Source organism: Mugil cephalus, chromosome 18 (assembly GCF_022458985.1).
Source record: "Mugil cephalus isolate CIBA_MC_2020 chromosome 18, CIBA_Mcephalus_1.1, whole genome shotgun sequence".
NCBI lineage: Eukaryota > Metazoa > Chordata > Actinopteri > Mugiliformes > Mugilidae > Mugil > Mugil cephalus.
The window spans coordinates 7,171,648-7,194,467 of record NC_061787.1 but is presented as its reverse complement, the minus strand read 5'-3'; the positions used below and the strand labels follow the sequence as shown (position 1 = coordinate 7,194,467).

Sequence of the window (22,820 nt, the reverse complement as noted above, 5' to 3'; positions counted from 1 at the left end):
TCAAGGTTGGTCACATTTGGGGCTCCATAGATTTGGCCAAAATATGGGTACATAACAGACAAAATAATAAAAAATACAAATATAACTCTTTCAAAGAACAGAGAGAGAAAACATATTTCTTGAAATTCTTCCATACAATACTTTCGCTCAAATAACTCTAAGGAATTTTAATATTTGTTTCTAAAACTCCCAAAAACTTTTCTCGAAGGTGAAGGCCACAGAATTAAATAGAATTAAATTCTTCTGGACACACACGACAGCTTTAGCAGCTAAACACGAAACCGAACATCATAGCAGAGTAACCAACTCATCAGCACTCCGCTTTGATCCAAGTGCCATTTCCTAAGCTTTATTATGTGGCGAACGTTTGCCTTGGGTGAAGTGCAGACTGCACCGTCACCGTGGCGTTCCAGGCATCCACTTAATCACCAACAAAATCCCTCATTTAAGGACAAGGGCAGGTCCACCTTTTCCTAATCTAATACAAGCCTTTGGCTGCTAGCCTTAGTAAAGGAGAGTTTGGCTAATTAAAAGACATGCAGACCACCTGCCTAGAACCTAGGACTCATGTGCACTGTGCAAAAATTTCCCTTCTCAGTTTGTACAATCTCAGTTTTACTGCCATTTAAACACATGGTTGAAAATCACTTAAACAAGAAACATTTGATGCAATCGTTTTTTTGGGGGGGGGGATTTGACAGCTGTCAGGGACATTGAACGAACTCACTCGTGTAGCAGGATGAAGTGTCGCTTTAATAATGCTACAGATGGGTTTTGTCTTTGCGGATGGGTTTAGGGAAGACTGGTTCAGTGAATAATCCAAGACGAGGATTAACATACAAATTCTGCTTTCTAGGCTGGATTTAGAGTTTTAAAGCCATATTCTGCGGTTACCGTGTCCTGCGCTACACATGTAACATAGTGTGTAAAGAGGGCTCAAAACTAATAATACATCTATAGTTTAGACATGTGTGTAGATACGTTTGGCCTTAAATAAAAAAAATCATCTGCCTAGTGTCATTCACTTCCAGTATGAAGGGTGTGATGCGGTTTGTTTGATTTATATTAATACTACACTGGTTGGAAGCCCGTAGTCAGAGCAGATCTCTTGATCTGTTTCCAAACAGGTACATTTAACAGGAATTATTTTTGCAGGGCCTGAACAAACACTTTTGATGTCCCTTTTGTTCAAATGCTGTTTCAGAGGACTGAACACCTGCCAAGGACACATTTTTTTGTCAGAAACTGCATTTGGGTAATTTCCTATGATCTTTTGCCAAGCTATAAAAAAAAACCACGTGCCATCAGCAGATTTGATTTGAATAGCTGCCACTGTATCAGCCTTCAAACCCTACCACAGCTGAATTGAAGTAAAGTGCTCTTAGAATTAATACCTTTCTCATTACTCAATTTGGCAACCGACACCTTCCTTCACTAGCATGAAATTTAACAGTCTCACGTCAAAGCTCCTTCTTCAGGAGCAAACTGCAAAAAAAAAAAAAACTGCAAAAAAAAAAAAAAAACCTCAAAGTGGCTTCTCTCTTGATTGTGTTGGTGATCAGAGAACTAACCAGGTGAAACTGATGGAGCAGCAGCTGCTCTGAACGCACCCTCAGGGAGGAGTCACAGATAGCTCGTGAAAGAGTGGGACAGTGTAAAACAGGCCGGCTGAAACACAAGTTTAGCTTCTAAGTCACACACAACTGACTCCTCACGGCCGAGTTACCCTCAGCGCAACGCATTACAGCAAGCGAGTTATTCTGGGATGCAAAAAAGCGCCGCGCGGGCTCCGGTCTGACGCCTCTGCAAGTTACGAAACTCACTTTTAAGCAAATTGCACAGAAATTTACTGCAGTTTTAAACGAGTGTCGGTGGCTATGTTTACATGGACGATACTTCTTAAATCTGATTAAAATGGTTTTAACCAGATTACAACTGAACTGTTTACATAACTTTAATGAAATTATCCGTGTTTAAAATGTAACGTTTGTGGCATGTGCTTCACTCTCCCAGAATAATAACAACAAGAAGACAGACCCACAAAGAACCACCTTTGCAGCAACACTGCTCACACCGATGCCAGCTTTGTTCATTTTTTCACATTTGTTTGAACAAGTCGTTGTTTTGCCACCTCCAAAATCTACTCTCCACAAACACCAGGCTGATGTTTTTTAACTCTTTAACTGGGCTTTTATTCCTTTTTATTTGTCCATGTAAACACAGCCGATATCTGTGTGTGGTACATTAAAAACCATAAAAAATACCTTTGGATTACGTTTTTTTTTCTTTCCTTTTTTTCTGTAAATATTTAATCTTACGGACATAATTTTTCTTTCAGTACACTTCATCTCCGCCATATATTTTCACCTTGTATATCTTCACGGCCCCATTTGCGGGGCCAGTGTGGCAAACTAATTCAAAGTGCATAAATCAGTAGCGTTCACTACTATTCCTCCTGCCACCTCTCACCACCAGCTACTATCACTACCCACGACACACAAAACACATTCAAATCTCTCCATTTATAAGGCAAATACACAAATTACCAACACAGTATCTCAGTATTGTCTGTCAGGTTAGTGCTTCTCGCAACAGGGAGGCGGAATTTATTTAGCTTTTTCTCGTTTCCAGGCTGCTATGGGCTTAGCCGTGACAACTAGAGACACTCTATGAATGATAAAGTACTTTTTTTTAAGGGACCATCTCTTATTAGTGTAGCATTTCAGACTTCAGGTGCCTCGTGTGTGTTTTTTGTTTTTTTTGCATTGTGCAATTTTTTGTCATTTATTATAGTATAGTGCTACATCAATAGACATTTTGCACATTTAACTAAGAGAAATGCCATTATGTTCAAGTCCTTTGACAATTTTGGCAATTACCTCCTCATTATAGCCCGTTTTCAACCTCGGAGGTCACAGGCCAGTAAGACTAAATTGGATTTAATTTCAATGACAATACAATCCAACAGCTCTACATGTTTCATTTAAAGGGCAGTCTCAAACTGGACCCTGTACAAAAGCAGCAAATCAAACTACAAAACATGTGTCTGACACATTGAAAAAAAAAAAAAAAAAAGAAGAAAAGAAAGAAAGAGAAATGTACCGCAATTAAATAAGTTTAGACGTGGCCGTGGCAGTCGAGTACAATATCTTGGGCAAGCTTAGACGTAAGACTACACGAAAGGTGCTTAAATCCGTCTTTTAAATAAAACAATTAACAGCCTGTTACATTTACAAAAAGCATATCCACAAACTTTCCGTAGTACCAGCCAAGACACATTTCGGGGGGCGGGAGGGGGGACATTCAGCTGACTCTCCAAATGTAAACATGAGGAATTAATCACGAGGGAGAAACACGTCTTAACAGTATTTACAGGTTAATGCTACACTACAAGTACACAGAGATAAAGTGAGCTGGAGCGCGTCGATAGTGCACAGAGACTCTTCATCCGAGACGAAACCGGTTGAAATGCAAGAGAGGAATTTCTTATCTGCCGTCGCGTGCGGAGTTGAAGGAGAAGATTGATATTTTTAGTTGGTATTTGTTCAGTATAAAGCCGGTTAGCTTAGCTTAGCATGACGACTGGTAAGCAGCAGGAAGTGGGGGCAGTTACGCTCCATCTATCGTCACCTCTAAAATAATTCTACACACTAAACATATTCCCATATTACACAACTTTGTGTCTTCGTCAAGTTAAGGGAAGTTTCTCTCATTGGCCACAAGAGGCTACAAATCCAAGTTGCACTGATCAGCCACATTATTAGAACCACTTACAGGGGAAATGAATAACACTGGGTTACAATGCAACTTTCAGCTGACAAAACCTTTGGTGAAGGATTCATGTGGATGTTTATTTAAACTGATACCACCCACCTAAACACTCCTTTATGGCAGCAGGACATTTGGACCTCCCACACTACAAAAACAGCTAAAAATCCCATCACCGAACATCTGCAGGATGCACTGGAATAAGTCTGATCCTCAGAGGCTCCCACTACCAATGTCCTTGTGCCAATGTTGTTAATGTTGTGGCTGTCAGTGTATTGGTGCACAGGTAATAAAATGGAAAGTGTCGCGAGGAAAGAATGATGAAAGAGGGCCTAAAGATGCCGTTTTACCTCGGTTCATTGGCTGTAGGTTGTCCCTGCTGAACATATTTCACTACATTCATAATTTGGACTCTACGGTGTATTAGAGTTTGAACCTACTGAATATCTCTGGTCTGCGTCACAACTCTCAGATTATGTCTTTTAAAGACGCCTTTGAGTGACCATTGCTCTTTTCGTAGGCGATCTCCAAATTCAGTCACTGATAAATTGGGCCTAAAGTTGTGTTGCGTAAACTCAGCATAATTAGCTTTTTCTTGCTTATTTAATTCGTGCAAGAATTATTTTCTTTCTGAACCTGGTTCACTACTCCCAGTCCGTTTGCAGACAACATGTGTGTTCATATTTAATTGGAGCGGCATCAATTTTCTCCTTAACTCTCGATAAGAAGGCAAATAAGCACATTTCCAGAAATGAGAGATTTTTCCTAACAGAGCTTTGATTATGTATTTTTTTTCTTCCAGATCTACTCTTGTAGATTTATGACAAACGCTTTTATCAACACTTATTGAAATAGTCTGCTACAGATAATCGTTTGAACAATAACAACAACAACAAAAAAAAGAAAAAGAAATCACATTTAAACAGTGATATAACAGTAAGGTGCCTTTTTAGTAACAAGTTCCGTTGTGCCAAAAGTAATCACTGTCATTGCTCTTTAAGAGATTTGGTTAGATTTTACTATTTAGCCATATTTCACAATATGGGTTCCACCTTTTCAAGATGAAATGTGCCCATGTAATTCAGCTACTTAAGTTTGATATTCCTACACTCGTATAATACTCTGCGAGACTAATCACACAGTTTCAGTTTAGTCAGAACAAAAAAAAAAGCAAAAAAAAAAAAAAAGCAATAACGTTAACAATAACATTAGATTTAAACCTACAAATATACTGTAGGTCGGAGTACATTAGGTTTTACTAACAAGTCACAGAAAAAGTGCCGTATCGTCACAAAGCCAGATCTGCAGGAGAGGAGCGCGCTTTGCTTAATGTAAGCAAAAGATGAGGGGCGACAAATTTCTCCATCTCCCGACTCGGGGGGGGGTGGGGTTTGGGTGGGGTTAGGGGGAGCTCAAGCTTAGCTGAACATAAGATTTGAGGATTCTCAGATCCGGTCTCTTGCCTCGCATCTCACACGCACACCGTCACAAACACAACGCACTGCCTCCCCACGCATCGCAACTTCTCCTGTGTCCACAGAAAACCGACGTAACGTGCCACGAATCACACACGATCACATATTATAAAAAAAAATGAAGACGGTTAGGAGTACACTTTAAATATCACTGGAGTTAAATGTAAGGTGCAGGATCGATTATAAATGCTGTATAAGGACGTCTAGCTAGAAGCGGGTGAGCTAACAGGATTTGGTTATTGGCGACGCCGTACACACGTAATAAGCTCGAAGACAAATCAGCATTTGGTTATTGCTGGGGTCAGGCCAGAACCACTCGCTACATCTTGGCGGAGAAGAAGTGGATCTTCTCAACGTGGTGTGGTTCAACTGATGACCCCTGACTGACGTGAGTGAAGGTTTTTAGGAACACTCCCACTTTGTAAAAAGTCGCTACAATCAACGCGTTGTGCAAGGCTCTGGAGAGATGCTTGGGGGAAGTTGGAAAATCTCAAATGAAAACCCGGGGGAAGAGTTGTGAAATTCATGAGTAGAAGAGTGATCACGACACGTCCTACTGGACTCTGAGGTTATCTATTGTATTCAACAGAGTAAAAAATAATTCTTTCTTATTGTGGTAGGTGTATGTGTGTGTTTTTTTTTCTTTGTTTTTTTTTTTTTCAGGAGGCCTCCGTGTAGCGTGTTTTTTCAGTTTTTTTTTCCCCTTCAGTGGAAATGTCACCGAGGTCTTATCACTCTCCCGCTGCAGGAGTCCTCTTAAAAGCTCAAAGAAAAAGAAAGAAAAAAAAAAGAAGAAGAAGTAACAAAGTGCTTTGAATGCTACAGAGATTTCGTTAGTTGTTGGAGTTCATCCTACCAGCAGAGAACAGGGGAGGCGGTGGGGGTAAATGCGGAGTGGGAGGCAGCCCCCCCATGGAGTGCAGCAGGGGGAGAGACAGCTGGGTGCCGTGGAGCGGGTGGGGGCTGGAGGCAGCGGCGGGCGTGGTCACAGATGTGGCGGGGTGCGCCGTCCCCAGCTGCGCCTGACCGGAAGAGTCCACGGCGGCAGCGGCGGCGGCGGGGGGGGGCGCCAGCGGCCGGTCCAGGCCGAGGGGGTCGCTGCCGTCGGCGACCATGGGGTTGCTGACGCGGAAGCACTTCTCCCTGTGGGCCTTGAGCATGTTGGAGAACCGGAAGCGCTGGCCGCACACCTCGCACGGGTACGGCTTCTCCCCGGTGTGGGTGCGGCGGTGGCGCTTCATGTTGGGTCGGCTCGTGAAGCTCTTCCCGCAGATCTCACAGATGTACGGCTTCTCTCCTGCAGCGGGAACGCAAACACACCTGCCTGACACACTTTCACACGACATTCATCGTAAAACGCAAAGCGGCCTTAATATATTTTCTATTGGCAATACATCAAATGACCACGTCTAATGTGGAAGGGGATGCTAATGGTGTGAAGGGCAGTGAATTATCACCAGCTGCATTTCTCCTTTATAGCTTCCATCAGAACATAAATTTGATTTATGGCCTGCGAGTTTATTGTTTTCATTTACTCTAAATGTTCTCCGTCAGAATTCCTTCCAGCTGCAGCCTGCGACCCGGGAGATAGAATGAGTGAATATAGTGGAGAATTTACCACTTATTTTGTTTGGAGATGAGCAAAACAAAGCTAAATCAAAAGTGAATGTTGGTCTTGAAATCACGGGGTCACAAACCGAATTCTTAATCTCTTGAGCTTGCCAGCAGGCCCGCCATATCGGCTTCATAAAGCTTAAAGTTTAAAACAGGTGGCGGTGACATGAAGACACTCACCGGTGTGCGTCTTCATGTGCTCGTCGAAGTACTGTTTCATGTTGAAGTCCTTCCCGCACCACTGGCACATGAACTGCTTGTGTCCGATGTGGATGCTCATGTGGGAGCGCAGCTGGTATTTGTACTGGAATCGCTCGCTGCAGTTCTGAAACGGGACACATGCAACACATTTACAGTCTCGTTACAAACAGTGGTTCAAAGAGCAAATGAAGGGACAAGGAAATGAACAATGAAACCTATAAAAATCATTTCAATCTTAGCTATAACACAATGTTTTTTGTACAAACATTGCGAAAATTGCCAGTTCAAAACTCCTTATTTTTGGCCCTGCAACGAAATTAAAACGTATAAATACTAAAGTCATTTAAATTTCCAACTCACATAGCCGAATAACAGGATTTATTCAAATTAAATGAAGTCAATTTCTTGCATTTTCTGTCATGCTTATATGCCAGGTGTCTTCCACATTTGTATGGGATTAGAATCACACCATAATTTAAAATAAATATAAGTTTTGAAAGATTGAAATATAAATAAAGAAAAGCTTGAATATTGCTTTGAACATCTGAAAATAAAATTAAAATCTCTGGAATTATTAGATACTGATGCCCCAGTCATTATTTTCTAAAATACTCCGCTTTTTGCTTGCAAAAAATAGTTAAACTGTATTTTGTATTTTTGTCTGAAGGACGTATGTTTTTACTCGCGCTGCACGGTTCTTTCAGAGATGACTTTACAGCCTCTTTTAAAGATTTGACCACAAAGTTATGAGCTTCAGAGCCTTGTGATTTTTGGCAGCGTCCTCTCGCTCCTCCGGCCTGAAATAAATCCGGTTTAGCGGAGGCAGGGTCTTTTGCTTTTAACCTTTCGGTAACACTGTGTTGAAGTGAAGTCCAAACACATTCGTGATTTACAAGGACAGGTGGGATTGACAGACGAGCTGCTCCGTCAGCGACTGACGGGAAGGATGTAGAATAAGGTCATCAACACTTTGAAACTAAAAGACCTAGTACCTCACAAAATACCCAAAGTAATTTAACGAAAAATCTAGCGTGGTAGCGTAGCATTTAGGTGTTTGTTTTCAATATACAGTAGTAGCTTCTATCAATATTGATTTCAACACCTAAATTTACAGTATCTCCATCACAACATATATTACGCCACCAGCCATAAGTGCGGTTATTATACTGTGCTGTTGTTAGCATTGAGCCTAGCTTAGTCATTATGCCATTCCACATCACCTTCGTACTGCATAGGTCTTCAACAGGGGGTCTGCGACCCCTAGGGGGGCCGCACAGGTACTGCAGGAGGGGGTCGCAAAATCTTTGGTTGATTACACGTTTTTGTGTATTTTTTTTAATTATTTTTTTCCAACTAATTTAGCAGTTTGTTGGTCCTTGGCCTGAAAAACGCTGAAGACCCCTGGTCTAGTGGATGTGTAAGTAAGCTACACTGAATGCAAAATCCATATTTCCAGTTATTTTAGTGAAAGTAGCTTAAAAGTAATGCAATAGTAATGTAATGCCTTACAATTCAACGATAGTAATATTATAATGTAACTAATTACTTTGACATTACAGTAACAAGTAATAAGTAATGCATTATGTTTTTGATGTAACTTTACAATGTAAAACTTTAAGCATCACACAAACGCAGCAAAAGCTAGAACCAAATTCAAAAAGTATACGAAGACTATTCAGTTAGGAGTTAAATGTGCCGCGGCAGAAAGAAAAACCATCAGAGCCATCGATATTCAGTTTACCTTCTCGTTATTTGCCGAAAGTCGGATTTACGCCGCTGCACGTCTTCCTCGTTAGGATTTGTTAACCCTGACACGAGCATTTTACCGTAGAAGGACGTAAAAACACCAGATACCAGTAATTTGATTGGCACTCCTAACACAAATATACACAAATAAATGTCGGGCCCAGACTGAGAGCCTTCATGCGAGTGAAGTGGAGAGCAGCGGCGCATAAAAGGAGCTCAAACCTCACACTTGAAGGGTTTCTCTCCCGAGTGCTGCAGAGAGTGAACCTTCAGGGACATGCTGCGCTTGAAGGACTTCCCACACGTCTCACAGGTGAACGGCATGTCCTTCGTATGGGCTACACACACACACACACACACACACACACACACACACACACACACACACACACACACACACACACAGTACAAGTTTAGTTAGAGCGGTTCAGTATCGAGCCACTCTTCTAATGACTAAATGGCTGCAAGAGGATAAACAATCAACAATAAGATGCTTTTTTCGTTGGCTAATTACAATGCCAAGCACAACGGAGGCCTCATCCACTAAATAATTAATTTCCTCATACATTGAACTGTCAAGGAGACACAAACAGGAACAATTTGACACACAGCTCTTCATATAAAAACTTTCTTTAACTCTAGAAGCATCAGTGCACACAAGGAGTGATGTAAGCCCTCCGCGGGAAATAAGATGCTTATCTCCACAAAAAGTGGGAAAGGAAAGCAACACCCATAACAAATCCTGCACAACAATCAGAGGGATGTGGAAGAGGAAGCTTAAACTAACACACGGGAACAGAGTGGCCAATCGGGAGAGCTGGTTCCTCTGTCACTCACCGACCATGTGCTTCCTGACGTGAGCCATGGTGTAAAACTTCTTCTCGCAGATCTCGCAGGAGAACTTCTTCTCGGCGTAGCCGTGCACGATCTTGTTGTGCTCATGCAGCGACCACAGCTTCTTGAAGGCCTTGCCACAAGTAACGCACTAAAACACAAAAGATGGCAAAAATATAGTGAACACTGGAATGTTTTAGGTATGCATTTTGGTATAAGATAAACTCGGCCTAGTGCTGTTTAGAAATATACATTATTATCATCATTTTGTGAATTTATATATATATGTATATATATTGCAGCATGTTTTGGATTTCACCTGTGGATTTAACAGACTCTCTGCCAACTGTGGGGAAGCTGACAGTCAGTCTGTAATATGTGGCCTTGTGATTGGCTCTGCAGCGAAAGGGGCGGGGCCTGTGTACAGGAAGCTTAGATTGACAGGTGTGTGCTGAATGAGTGAAGGGCTGAACTAAAATATTAAAATTAATCACATTAATTTGTATTTAAAAAAATATTTTGTGGGGGGAAATAAAAAATTAATAATAATAAAATATATATAAAAAATATCTAATCAACCAAAGATTTTTTGACTCCCTCCTCTCCAGTACTTCCACGGACTCCCTGTTGAGGACCTTTGGTTTATTCAAATCAAATCCAGGTGTGTGTTTACACAGACACTTGAACATGCGCTGTAACAAAAAAGCAATTAGAGGCAGTAGATTAAAGCTGCAAATGATGTTCAAAACCACAGCGGGGGGTCAGCGTCTCGGTGCAGAGGGGGTGTGCAGAGGTAGTGAGACATATCAGAGTTGATTATGACTGACTGAGTTACTGGCTGGTGCTAATGACTGCAACTGTGCTTCTACTAATTAGAAACTAAATATTGAAAGATGTTCAATAACAGGATTTGTTGTACGTGCGCTGATCCAAGCAAAGCTCGCAAATTCACGCGGGCGTCTCAGAGCGTCACAGGCGAGTCGTACCTGGATGCTCTTCTCACAGTCGGTCTGTTGGTGCAGCAGCAGCTCGCTCTCCAGCAGGAAGCGCTTCCCGCAGTTGTTGCAGATCTGCATGCGGTTGTGGGTGACGTTCATGTGCTTCTCCAGGTACCAGCGGTTGTTGAAGATGCGGGGGCACTTCTTGCACGGGAAGTGCTGCTTCTCCTCCAGCCTCACCTTCTGGCCCGGGCCCTCCGCCTCCAGCGTCCTCTTCCCGCCCTGCCGCTGGTTGGCCAGCGTGGCCTCTGAGAGAGTCTGTCGCATGGAGGCGGTGGTTCCCGCCACGGACAGGGCCCTGGTGCCCCGGCGCGGCCGATCCACCATGGCCGGCTGCTCCAAGCCTGGAATGTTAAGGGTGTTCTCCTCCTCCTCCTCCTCGTCCTCCTCCTCCTCGTCTTCCTCGTCGCTGCTGCGCCCCAGTATGTCGCTCCTCTTCAGGTCCTCGTCGTCATCGTCCTCCTCGGCTGCGTTGTCGTTCTCCGCCTCGTTCTCCTCGTCGCCCTCCGAGTCTTGCTCGTCGTCGCGGCAGCGGCCGAACATGGCGGCGGCCTCGGCGCCGGTGGCCGCTTTTCCCTCCGACCCCTTTGACACGTTGAGGGTCTGGTTGTTGAGGTTGACTTCAACGATGATCTGGTTTCTGTTGAAGGAGGCGTGACCATCTGTCGTCTTGGACTCCTCACCGTTGCCCTCCACTTTGCACAGGGCGGCCACACCTGTGCCGCCCCCGCCCCCCGAACCCTCCTCCTTCTGGTAGTACTGCTTCGCCTGAGGCGCCGTCTTGCCCGCTTCCTCCACGCTGACAGAGAAGGGGCTGCTGCCTTCTCTGGTGTACACCCTGCCCAGCTCCGACTCCTGTTTGATCTCCCGGTACAGCTGGCCGGGGGGCATCGCTACAGCAGCTGGGTCACTGCCGCCGAGCCCTTCGTGATTGGCCATGTCGGCGCAGGTGGTTCTCAGCGAGTGGCTGCTTATGAGGTCGCGACAGGAGGCCGCGATGTCGCTCATCTGAAGCAAGGTAGCGGCGTTGAGCACGTCGCGGACGGTGCGGCTGCTCACCAGCAGTTTGGAGGTGTAAATGAAGTTGAGGATTTGCTGCAGGCCTTGAGAGGTCAGGGCATCGAGGGACAGGTCCACCCGCCGCAGCTGTTTGCTTTGGGCGAAGAGGGAGTGGAAGAAAGGGCTGTAGGCAGCCAGCACGCCCTTGTGCGCCGGGAACGTGCTGTGCTGACGCACCAGAACGATGTCAACGTCGCACAGGTCAGGCTGGAAGAGGCGCTGCTCGTTCAGCCTGTCCATCAAACAGGTGAAGTGCAGAGCCACATCCTCCACCAGAGAGAACTCAGCAGAGGGGAAGTCTGTGGTCTTCTCCACTATGAGCTGGAAGAGAGACAGAGGGGAAAGGGCTGAGACAGGGACTTTCACATGGCAATAAATACTATTTGCTTATCAAGTCTCACCACTCGCCACATTCTCGAGAGGTCAGATTAGGTCTGAGGCTCAAACCTCATTCTTGAGCTTGGAACCGGCAATTGAAAAAACAATCCGAAGGCCATTTAGAAGCATTTCTGGAGCCTTTTCATCACACTACATGATCTCGATCAGATAAACTTTTGCGATGGAAATGTGGATTTCAGCCAACATGTACAAGAAGTCTTTAAAGTGCCCAAGGCTTCCTCAACTAAATCCACAAATAACCAAAGAAAAAACAAAACAAACAAAAAGTCTGACTTCTGTGTTGCTCAGTGACATTGAAAAACCTTCTAGGGTCTTTCAACCTCTGGGTGGGCTCTTAATGGGGATTTGTGTTTTCATAAAAGCGCCTCTGGACAGACGTTTTTACTCTTTTCGGCGGATCAATACGCGCAGCTCCTCAGCCACAGAACTAAAAAATCGATCATTAATGGGATCGTTTAAAACTCAAGGTGAGAGAGCTTTTGAAGAGGGATCAAAAGTGTAGCCGCGGGTCAACGAGTTTCCATGGCGTCTTTATTATATTGTGTGTTTTCTTGCCGAGCTTGTGTGTATTTGCATAAAAGCCAGCGTTGGGAGGGGCAGCGCAAACTATTTGAGGCTGCAAACGCCGTGGTATTTGGCACCGGTCGATGTAATGCATTTTTTCATTGTTTTTGTTATTTTTTGGTAAGATTTAAAAAAAACAAAAAAAAAAACAGAGTTACTCATTAAGAGCCGAGAGCACAAAGTTACGGACTGCACGCACGCTGCGCAGCACTAGTCGGTGCAAAATCAAAAAGGTGTAACACTCGGCGCTCTGTGCAAGGTCCTCAACTTCCCAAGGTGGGTTTATTTTAGCACAGGAAGGGCAAGGTTTCGATCCAGACGGGATGTGAGTGGGGACAGAGCGGCAAACAGAGAGCGCACACACACACACAAATGCATGCATGTGAGGTGCAATCATGCACAAAACACACACACACACACACAACAAACACAAACACGGTGTCTGGTCTCTCTGCAAGGACTGACTGGTTTGTGCATTGGTATTCAATGCCATTTCCCCCCTATTAGCCGCCTCTCTCAGCACACCCACTCAGCTACACTGTCCCCGAGGAATGACGAATTATGCACACGACAAAACACGTCCAGAGAAATAATTAGGGAAACCATGCTGAATAAATACTAACTAACCCTCCAAACAATTAACGGAAATTATCATTCTGGGCGTCTTTTGAAGGTTCGATGCGAGGCTCCTTTTGGCTAATATGTAGCCGGAGATGATACAGCTCTCAGCAATAATTACATATCTACATCTCTTATTTTTTTTTAAATTACTTGCAGTTACATGTGCAGGGCCAGACATGCAACAAAGAAAAGGTTAAGCAAATATATTACAATTGCAATTATGGTATTAGGTCGAATTTGAATGGATCTGATTCACTTAATTTAAATTTAGAAATAAAAAATAATGACGTCCCAATGTATTTTCTCTGTAAGATAGATGAAAATGAGTCTTCATTGTTCAGGCTGGAGAATGGATTTGCATCTGGGCCTAACCTTGAAAATCTGGTCTGTTTGAAGAATTCAATTATGGGGTGTTAGATTTATTCATAGTTTTGAGCTGCTAAATTGGACTCTGGAGCTGGAGGAGAGGAGATCGGGTTATCTCTCGCCGTGCAAGGCTACAGACATCGCCCAAGGGCAAAACGCAGCAGCCTTAATCAGATCGAGTATAAGTTGCAGACTGGAAGTTATGCTCTTTAAGCGATAGCAATCTGCTTCTTCATCTGGGACTGAAATAGGACAACGCAGTCAAAGATTACATTCTAGAGGATGAGTATAAACAGATTCAAGACAACCCCCCCCCCGACTCAAGGCAAAAGGCCCGACGACACGTTCTTTTAATTTGCGGGTTCAGTTTGTGTTCCTTTAAACAAAACCAGCCTGTCAGCAGCTTAACTTCACTTTTCCTGCGTGTTCAGGATCAGTGTCTGACCCATCATTAGTGAGTCTGGAAATCTGTTCCCAGGGATTTGTACACTGCGAATTCAAATGAAAAATAATGATGTTGCGCATATGCACCTATAAAACAGAACCTAAAATGAGTTCCCCAAAGAATTCCCTACCGTCTGCACAAGTCAGTATGCTGCATGGTTGCTGTGCTCGTTGACTTAATAATAAAGAATGTGCAAAGAGTCGAGAGCACAAAAATGTTTTTGCACACAGACTTATGTTATCCATACAAATGCACAGCATGTGCTATATTTTTACACATTTACTCTTTCTCGACATCTTAGCACTCTTAGAATTATATATATATATATATATAGTATAGTATATAGTACATTGGTAACTAGTTATGGTACAACAGACTGAGCTATTGTTGCTTTACTAGTTTTGAATGCATCAACTAGTGAGGAACTTCATGCACACTTGCCATTTCGGTTGTTAAAACGAATCTGATGGGCGCATTGAGAACACTCAAGAAGGTAGCACTAAAGCAGCACCATGTCACCATTTAGCAGCATCAGTATCCTCTGGTATAGTTGGTCAGGGCTCCATCCTCATACAGCAAGATAATGACCCAAAATTTTGTCCAAGCTCTACCAGAACCAGAACTCCATGGAGCTGGTTTGTAATGAACTGGACAGAAGAGTGAAAGCAAAGCACCCAACAAGCGACACACATCTCTGGGAACTTCTGCAACAAAACTGCATTTGATTTCCATTTTAGGAAGAAACAATGTCCCAAGTGTGTTCACATGTGATCGTCAAAGGTTCAGAATGCATTTTGGGTTATATATTGATCCCATGTTGTTTATTTGGTCTATGTTTTCATTCAGAGTAAAATAAGACATTAAACAAGACATTAAAGAATATAATATAATATAATATAATATAATATAATATAATATAATATAATATAATATAATATAATATAATATAATAGACCCAACAAAAGTCTGGACAAGACAAAACCCCAGACTGGCTTTCGTCATGTGTAATGGCTTCATAAAAATACAGTTGCAAACCAAAAAGGCCATGTTCACAAGAAATGCCCCTCTTTAGGTGTTCACAACCTCAAAGGTGTAGAATTTTCTGAAAGCTTAGAGTTCGGCAGCGTTTTCTGGCATTGTCAGAAATAACAGGGGCTGTTGATGTTCCTTTTTCCGCAGATCTCATCTCATCTTCTAACGCAGGTCGCCAGCCAATCGCAGGGCTAACACAGAGACAAACAACCAATCGCCTTCTCGCTGGGAGGCATCAGTGCTAACCACCGAACCGCTGTGCCGCCCCTTTCGGCATGATTAATACGTTAAATTTTAAAAACTTTCTCAAAATGCTCCTACTCCCAAATCCCTCATCCTCCTCATGTCTTTACATTTCCTTTATTACCTCACTAACTGCTAAACTGTTAGCATTGTTGGCTTCTAGGAATCAATAGCAGCGTTATTCTCTCAACTCACTATTTGACGGATTATACCATTTGCCATTTAAACAACAAGAATTTCCATTTGAAGGCAGCATATAGCCAGTGAGTAATATTATCTGGATAGCTATACGTTGTGCTGTAGCATTTGCTTCATGCACGGTAGTGTCATGGGTTTAACTAGCTGGTTAAAGCAAACTGTATGGAGTTTAATGCCTCTTTCTAGGGTGAAATAGGGTGAAAACCTTCAAAAGTTCTCCTGGAGGCTGCTGAATGACAGATGGGTTGCAGTCAGAGAATAATGACATAATTTCCATCCAGACAGATGCTTCATAACTATTTAATCCGGTAACAAACAGCTATAGTTGCCATGCAGCTGCTGTAGATGTCACATTGCACATGAAAGACAAAGCCACTCTGTCACATTTCATCATACTTGAAGCCAAACAAACCGAGTGAGCACTTTGGATTGAAAGACTAATCTGACTCCCCCCACATCACCTCATTACACCCCCTCCATCCTTTCCTTGGAAATGTCACAGAGAGCTTGTTTGCTGTCATTAGACGGAGCGCCACCTTTAACCAGCCTCTCAGTCAGATGTCTCTCAATACATTATTCATATGTGGCCTGACCTGTGACAAACACACCGCGGGGGGATTACTGACGCACCCAACAAGAGGCGTCATTTAAACTGGCTTCAATCAAAGCTGTGCGCACCCTTTACACGCGGATCATTTCATCAGCTTCCAAACACAACAATGTGAGGGCACACTGCTGCATTGTAGAGACCTCAGTGGGACACTGCCACGAGGCAGATCTCAAGGTTTCAGTTGCATAAGAATACTTCGCTTTACTGTACAAGATTGAAATGCCTTTTACATGAGTCATCGTTTTAACTCAATGTTGCTTTTCATACCACATGTTCGCCTTATGATACCTCGAAGTCAGAGCTTGTTGGCTGGAATACTTGTGTTCAACACTTAATATTAAAATGTCTCTATTCATAAATACACAGGATGAGATGTTACAATCCCTTGTGCCATGATCCGAGGCAAAACACATGTAGAAGCCCAGTCCAAATGAAAAGCCAACAAGCAGGCTAGCAGTCAGCTACTAGCTAGCATCCAACAAGAAGACACCAGCTAACTAGCCTAGCCAACAGCAGCAGGTAAGAATTGATGGGATATGCGACTACACTTCAACCAACAAATCTAAATATCAAGGTGGATCCTCAACTGAATTTATTGCCTATGTATAGTAAATAGAATCATGATCAATATACGTTAAGAAGTTATCCTCTTTACTGTCATAGTGAAAAGATATTTCTACACAGCGATGTCAGTTAATTAGAAACACATAGCGCATTAATATTGATCCTTTTAAAGTCAGTATTTAGTATCACAATCACAGCACTGACTCTTCTCAATCAAATTGAATCTTGCACGACTGGACACTGCAATTTCATTCCATTCTTCTTTGCAAAACTGCTCAATACACTAGCTGGGTTTACATGGAGCCAAATAATACGATTACAATTGGTTTAGAAGCCCAAACTGAATGAAAATGCTCCATATAAACACCTCAATCGAATGAAACTTCATTCGGTTTCACAGGGCTAGAATATTCCTTTCTCCAAACTGATGTAAAGTCGTGTAAACGGTGAATCAGAATGAAGTCAGGCTCCGTTCTGTCTGCACGTGCTCTGTCTTGACGTAAATGCGCAGTGACGTTCGAGAGAGGTTTCCTCAGCTCGTCTGAGTTTGTTTTTAATAACAACTCTGAAAGAACTAGACATTATTGCACGCTTAGACGGCAAAAAAAAAAAGAAAAAAAAGAAATAGAAATATCTAAGGTCCATCATAAATTCACTGAAGCCAGGACAGACTGAATCATGGAACAAATTCGGAAACCGCTGGAAAACCTTGAAGACCGGCTACTACAAGGCAAACAAAATAGCAAAAGTGGATACGACCCCACGAATGTTGTGAATCACTGTAAAAACAATAGCAACTACTGCTGATTAGACGAGAGACCTCCATCTTTGATTGGTCACATTATGTTTTAAGTAGAGGCACGCGTAAACATCAGATCGGAAAAGATCTCCTCACATGTAAACAGTTGACCTGAAGACCTTCAATCGGAATGAGAAAAAAGTCTCCATGTAAACATGGGCTTTTCAAATCCAGCCACAAATTCTCTACTTTCTATAAAAGCTTTGATTTGGCCTTACGAGAATATTCGCCATTTGTCTTTGAGCCAAGTCTGTGTAGATTTCAGTGTATGCTTTGTTGTCCTACTGGAAAATAAATCTTCTCCTGAGCTGTAGTTCTGCTGTAGGCTGAGTTAGAGACTGTCCACCAGGATTTGCCTAGATGTCCCTGCGTTCGCTTCCAGGTCCTGCAGCATGATGCTGCCACCGCCATGCTTCACAGTGGGAATGCCGTTTGTAGTGATGTGCAGTAGAGCCTCATTTTGGTCTCATTAGACCCAAGAACCTTCTCCCACATGCCTTTCAACAATCTCTAATCAAGGTTTAAAATGACCCTTTGCCACTTTCCCACAAAGCTTTGACTGGTGAAGAACCTGGGCAAAAGTTGTTATATGCAGAGCCTGTCAGCTGCTCAACCACTTAACACATTCAGAGTGGTCATAGGTGTCTTGGTGGCCTCTCTCATTAGTCTCCGTCTTGCACTTGTCGCTCAGTTTTTGAGTATGGCCTGCTCAAGGCAGATATAAGCATGTGCCATGTTCCTTCTGTTTGCTAGTAATGAATTTAACTGAACTCCAGGATATGTGTTGCCATTTTTTGGTATCTATCCCCTGACTACTTCTCAATAACCTTCTCTCTAAGTAGCTTGGAGGGGTCTTTTATCTTCGTGGTGTAACTGTAGCCAGGAATAATGATTAACCAGTGACTGGACCTTCCAGCCAAAAGCTCATGCATTTCACTTCAGTTTATTTCTTGTTAAATGTTGATCAATTAAGCAGGTAAAGGTCGTGGAATTGATTTAAAGTGTGGCATTTGGAAACCGTTTCAGTGAACTTGCTGGAAACTTTGGTGGATGATTGCAGGATCTTTTCCATATTAAAAGAACAACGGCTTCATAACATCCCACCAAGTGAGGAACATTCTCCACTAGGTAGACCTGTCATTATCTGGGTTTATAATAAAGATAATCTTAGCAAGAGTTCATGCAGGAGATCCGCCATTAAGGTTCAGGCATCTGGATGAAATTGAGTTTATTTGAATAGTATGGCTAAGGAGCAAATACTCACGTACTGGAGAACAAACAACTATTCCCAGGGAGATAACCCATGCACAGAAAGGCTGTGAGGTTATCAGTTCCAAACATTATACCGCTGTACCGTCCAGTAACAACATTACATGCTAAACAATATACATGCCAAACACAGGCATGTTAACACTGGGAGCATGCCAAGTCAATGCACCAAAGTCCTTGAATACTAAGCTGTGAGCATGCACGTCGACTATTAGCCCTCTTTCGCCATTTTCCACTCAAAATATTACACTAATTGGCCTGATGGAAGCTCTGTAATTAAATGTCAAACTCTGAGAGGCAACAGTTCATACAAATACAAATCCAGCTATTGTTTAACTGCTCTAATGGGCTGCCGCTGCATTAGAGGAAAAGACATTTCATTCAGGAACGTGTCAGATGTCAAATTGGCCCACATTTGGAAGGATGCTGCATTCTGGAAAGATAATCAGGCAAAAAAAAAAAAAACTGGTGGAAATTATTTAAATAAAATTCAGGGTTTCAAACTCTGCAACTACTTCACTGGAAATTCAGTTTTGATGAAGCTGTGATTGAATGATGCAGAGAATTAGAAGAATTATAGCTTGGCCCAAGAGGAGCCAGGAAGTTTCCCCATTCATTGTTGCGAAATGGGAGTTGCTTTAGGAGGTGCAAGTCAGGACCACAGTTAATGTGTCAGTCAAAGTGTTTAAAAAAGTGTTGAATTCTCACCCAGCTCAGCCATGTCAGGGCTGATGGTATGCTCTTGGCAGAGCCTGTGCACCTGGACGCCAGCCAGGCAGGGCCGAGTCCGAGGATGAAACCCCTCTTTCTAATTTGACTTTCACTGGTGAGAATGTCCCTGCTCTCCCACACTGTTTTCACTGCATGGTCCATGCAGATTTACAGCTCTATAAAGCCTCCATCACCACAGACCGAGGTCGAGCTGTGACCTCTGCAGAGCCGCCGTTATAAAGGATCCCGTGCAATGCAGTTATCAGTGAAAAGTGAGTCGTGCAAACTCTAATCCTGAGCAAAACTCCATCTGATTTCCTTTCCGCATCTATGTTAAAACAAGCGGACCGCATGTCATCCAACTGGAATCTATTTTGCACACACCTCAGTTTACGAGCAGAGAACAAAGCAACATCTACCATGGCTGTGTTGTTTGTTAACTAACCGGAGAACAGACTGAGCCATTAGCAGGGGCCAATTTCAGAGAACAGGTCTGAGTTATGGGCGCATCAATAGTACAAGAGTGGGCTGGTTGTATTCAGGCAGGAGGGGAGTTCCACAGGGGGGAACACTGCAGGGGGTTAAAGCTTTCTATCGGTCCACATAGAGACTGAACCCGGTGTCCTCTTCCATCCCATCCTACCCCGTCTTTTTAAAGAGACACGTTTAACTAGAGCCAAGCAATGTGAAAACAAATCAATAACACTACACACTAGCGTGTAATATCTTGGCAAACAGATGCTTTCCAAGTTAACGGGGTAATTACAATTCTCACGTTAATACTGATTTCTGCACATGTGGAATTAAGAAGTCATGTTGATCATTGACCTGTTCTATTAATGATTCACAAACACATCAATGTGTCTTAGCATTAGAATTATTAACTAAAAATCATGTCATTAGGCTCATGAATGGAACATTAATTTGCAATTAAACAACTGGTTAAATGGAGGTTTATGCAGTTTTGATCTTCCAGCATCTCTAATGTGGCATTAACTTAAAATCTTTTGGTTTTGAACTCTTTGTCAAATCAATAAATGCAATCCCAAGAGGTAAAACTAGGTGTTAAGAAACTGCGCTATGGGTTTGATATGTTATAAAGCAAACAATTATTTGGTTTACGGAGTAAAGGAAACGCAGGTTGATAATAAAAAGGAAATGTTAGTTTCAACCCTCATAAACAACATTAACATAATGTTGATTTACACTGTACCTTTACAATTTTATCTCATTTCTTTAAATCTCACAAAAAGCACATACTCCGATCAGGCGTAACATTATGACCACCTTCCTAATATTGTTTCCCTTGTGACCAAACGGTTGTTAGTGGGTCCTGTGGGTTGGGGGGAGAGGCCTCTATGGATCATTCCAGAGATACTTGATCAGTTTGGGATCTAGTGAATTTAGCTGTTTTTCATGTTTTTTTTTAGTTGTTCCTAAAGCGTTTTTGTGGGTGTGTGTGTGTGTGTCTGTGTCAGGCTGCTGGGGATCACTGCTGCCATCAAGTAGTGTCATTGCTATGGGGTGGGGGTGTCTGGTCTGGTCCCAGTGGGTGGTACACGTCTAAGTAAAATCCACACCAATTCCAGGTCCAAACAGTCCAAGCAGAACTCTGAATTGTCACAAGATGGTCTATTTTTATTCACTTCACCTGTCAGTGGTCATAATGTTAGGGCATGATCGGTATATTTGTGAAGAAGTGAAACTTGCTGCCGGACAAATGTCAAGCTGCCCATATACACAGTGAAGTGAAATCAGGAAAGAAAAGAGATCCCCCAGATTAGCCTCAAGAACAGCAACACAAGAGCTCAGGCTCCGATTGCCTTGTCACCCACTGGGGCGATGGTGGTGGTGGTGGTGGTGGTGATGGGGGGGTGTCAGTGGAATGTGACGTTCCACTTCCACCCACAGAGCACTTCAACCTGCAGTAAAGAGCACACTCAGCAGCCCTCTTCAACAGCGAGGCCTCCCGGTGAGGGGGCCGTGGCTGAGCTCGACGTGACTGACACCCGGAGGAAGGAGATTGGGCACCGTGTCAGGCCTCATCTCACTCAGTGGCATGGAGATGGTAGGAGAGCAGTGGCCACACACACATATCCCTGAGTCATCATCAGAGGAGTCGACAGCGGAGCGTGACGGCCGTGAATGCAAACCCCTCCACACAGAGATCGCCGAGTTCCAGCAGCTAGTCTGGTCTCGCAGTTAACGTCACGGGGCTTTTACGCGGCTCGAACGGCACCAAACAGAACGGGACAAGGGCATGTCATTTCCGGCGGAGTCCAATCAGACAGCCATTAAAAAGTCATCAGGGTAATGACTGACACCGTGTCCTCTGTGTGCTCACCAGACCAGCCCCTGCTGCTGACGACAAATGGCAGGTTCAGTCCCTGAGATCCTGAGCCAGAGATGTGAATTCTGACTCTCTGGGCGAGAAACGCACCGCGGCTTAATCCTCTGATGTTATCTAGTGTAGAACACAGGCTGGGCAGGACCGGCGTGGATGGAAAACAGAATGCCAATTTCAGCGTTTGTGTCTTATTATGGACAGATTATGGATTGAGTAGGCCCACCAGAGACAAAACATGACTATGAAAAGACACAAAATTGCTAGAAAGAGGCACTAAACGATCACAAACAGACTCTAAATGGCTCCAATAAACCTACCGCTATCACATGGCTGCAATTCAATGCATTTAGTCATGTAGAGGTGATCAAGACAACTTGCTGAAGTTCAAACCAAGCATCAGAATGCAGAAGAAAGAGGATTTAAGTGACTTTGAACGTGGTATGGTTGTTGGTGCCAGACGAGCTGATGGTCTGAGTGTTTCAGAAACTGCTCATCTACTGGGATCTGCAGGGTTTACAGAGAAAAAAGAGAAAATATCCAGTGAGCAGCAGTTGTTGATGTGAGAGGTCAGAGGAGAATGGGCAGACTGGTTGGAGATGATAGAAAAGCAACAGTAACTCAAATAACCACTGGTTACAACCAAGGAATGCAGAATACCATCTCTGAACACACAACACATCCAACCTTGAAGAAGATGGGCTACAGCAGCAGAAGACCACACCAGGTGCCACTCCTGTCAGCTAAGAACAGGAAACTGAGACTACAGTTCACACAGACTCACCAACACCGGACAATAGAAGATTAGAAAAACATTGCCTGGTCTGACGAGTGTCGATTTCAGCTGCGACATTCAGATGTCAGGGTCAGAATCTGGTGTAAACAACATGAAAGCATGAATCCATCCTGCCTCGTATCAACGGTTCAGGCTGGTGGTGGTGGTGTAATGGTGTGGGGGAT

General features: G+C 43.3%; 1 protein-coding gene across 1 annotated transcript in view; it reads right to left on the bottom strand.

The window, feature by feature from the left end:
- Nucleotides 1–689: 689 nt before the first annotated feature.
- The window catches only part of zbtb47b (zinc finger and BTB domain containing 47b), a 32,561-nt gene continuing 10,430 nt past the window's right edge, over nt 690–22,820 (bottom strand). The window contains exons 2-6 of the mRNA XM_047568363.1: nt 10,625–12,016; nt 9,642–9,789; nt 9,027–9,142; nt 7,038–7,182; nt 690–6,540 (exon numbers count right to left, since the gene is read on the bottom strand). Of these exons, the coding sequence (XP_047424319.1) occupies nt 6,077–6,540; nt 7,038–7,182; nt 9,027–9,142; nt 9,642–9,789; nt 10,625–12,016 (2,265 nt within the window). The 3' untranslated portion in view covers nt 690–6,076. The remainder of the gene's footprint in view (nt 6,541–7,037; nt 7,183–9,026; nt 9,143–9,641; nt 9,790–10,624; nt 12,017–22,820) is intronic.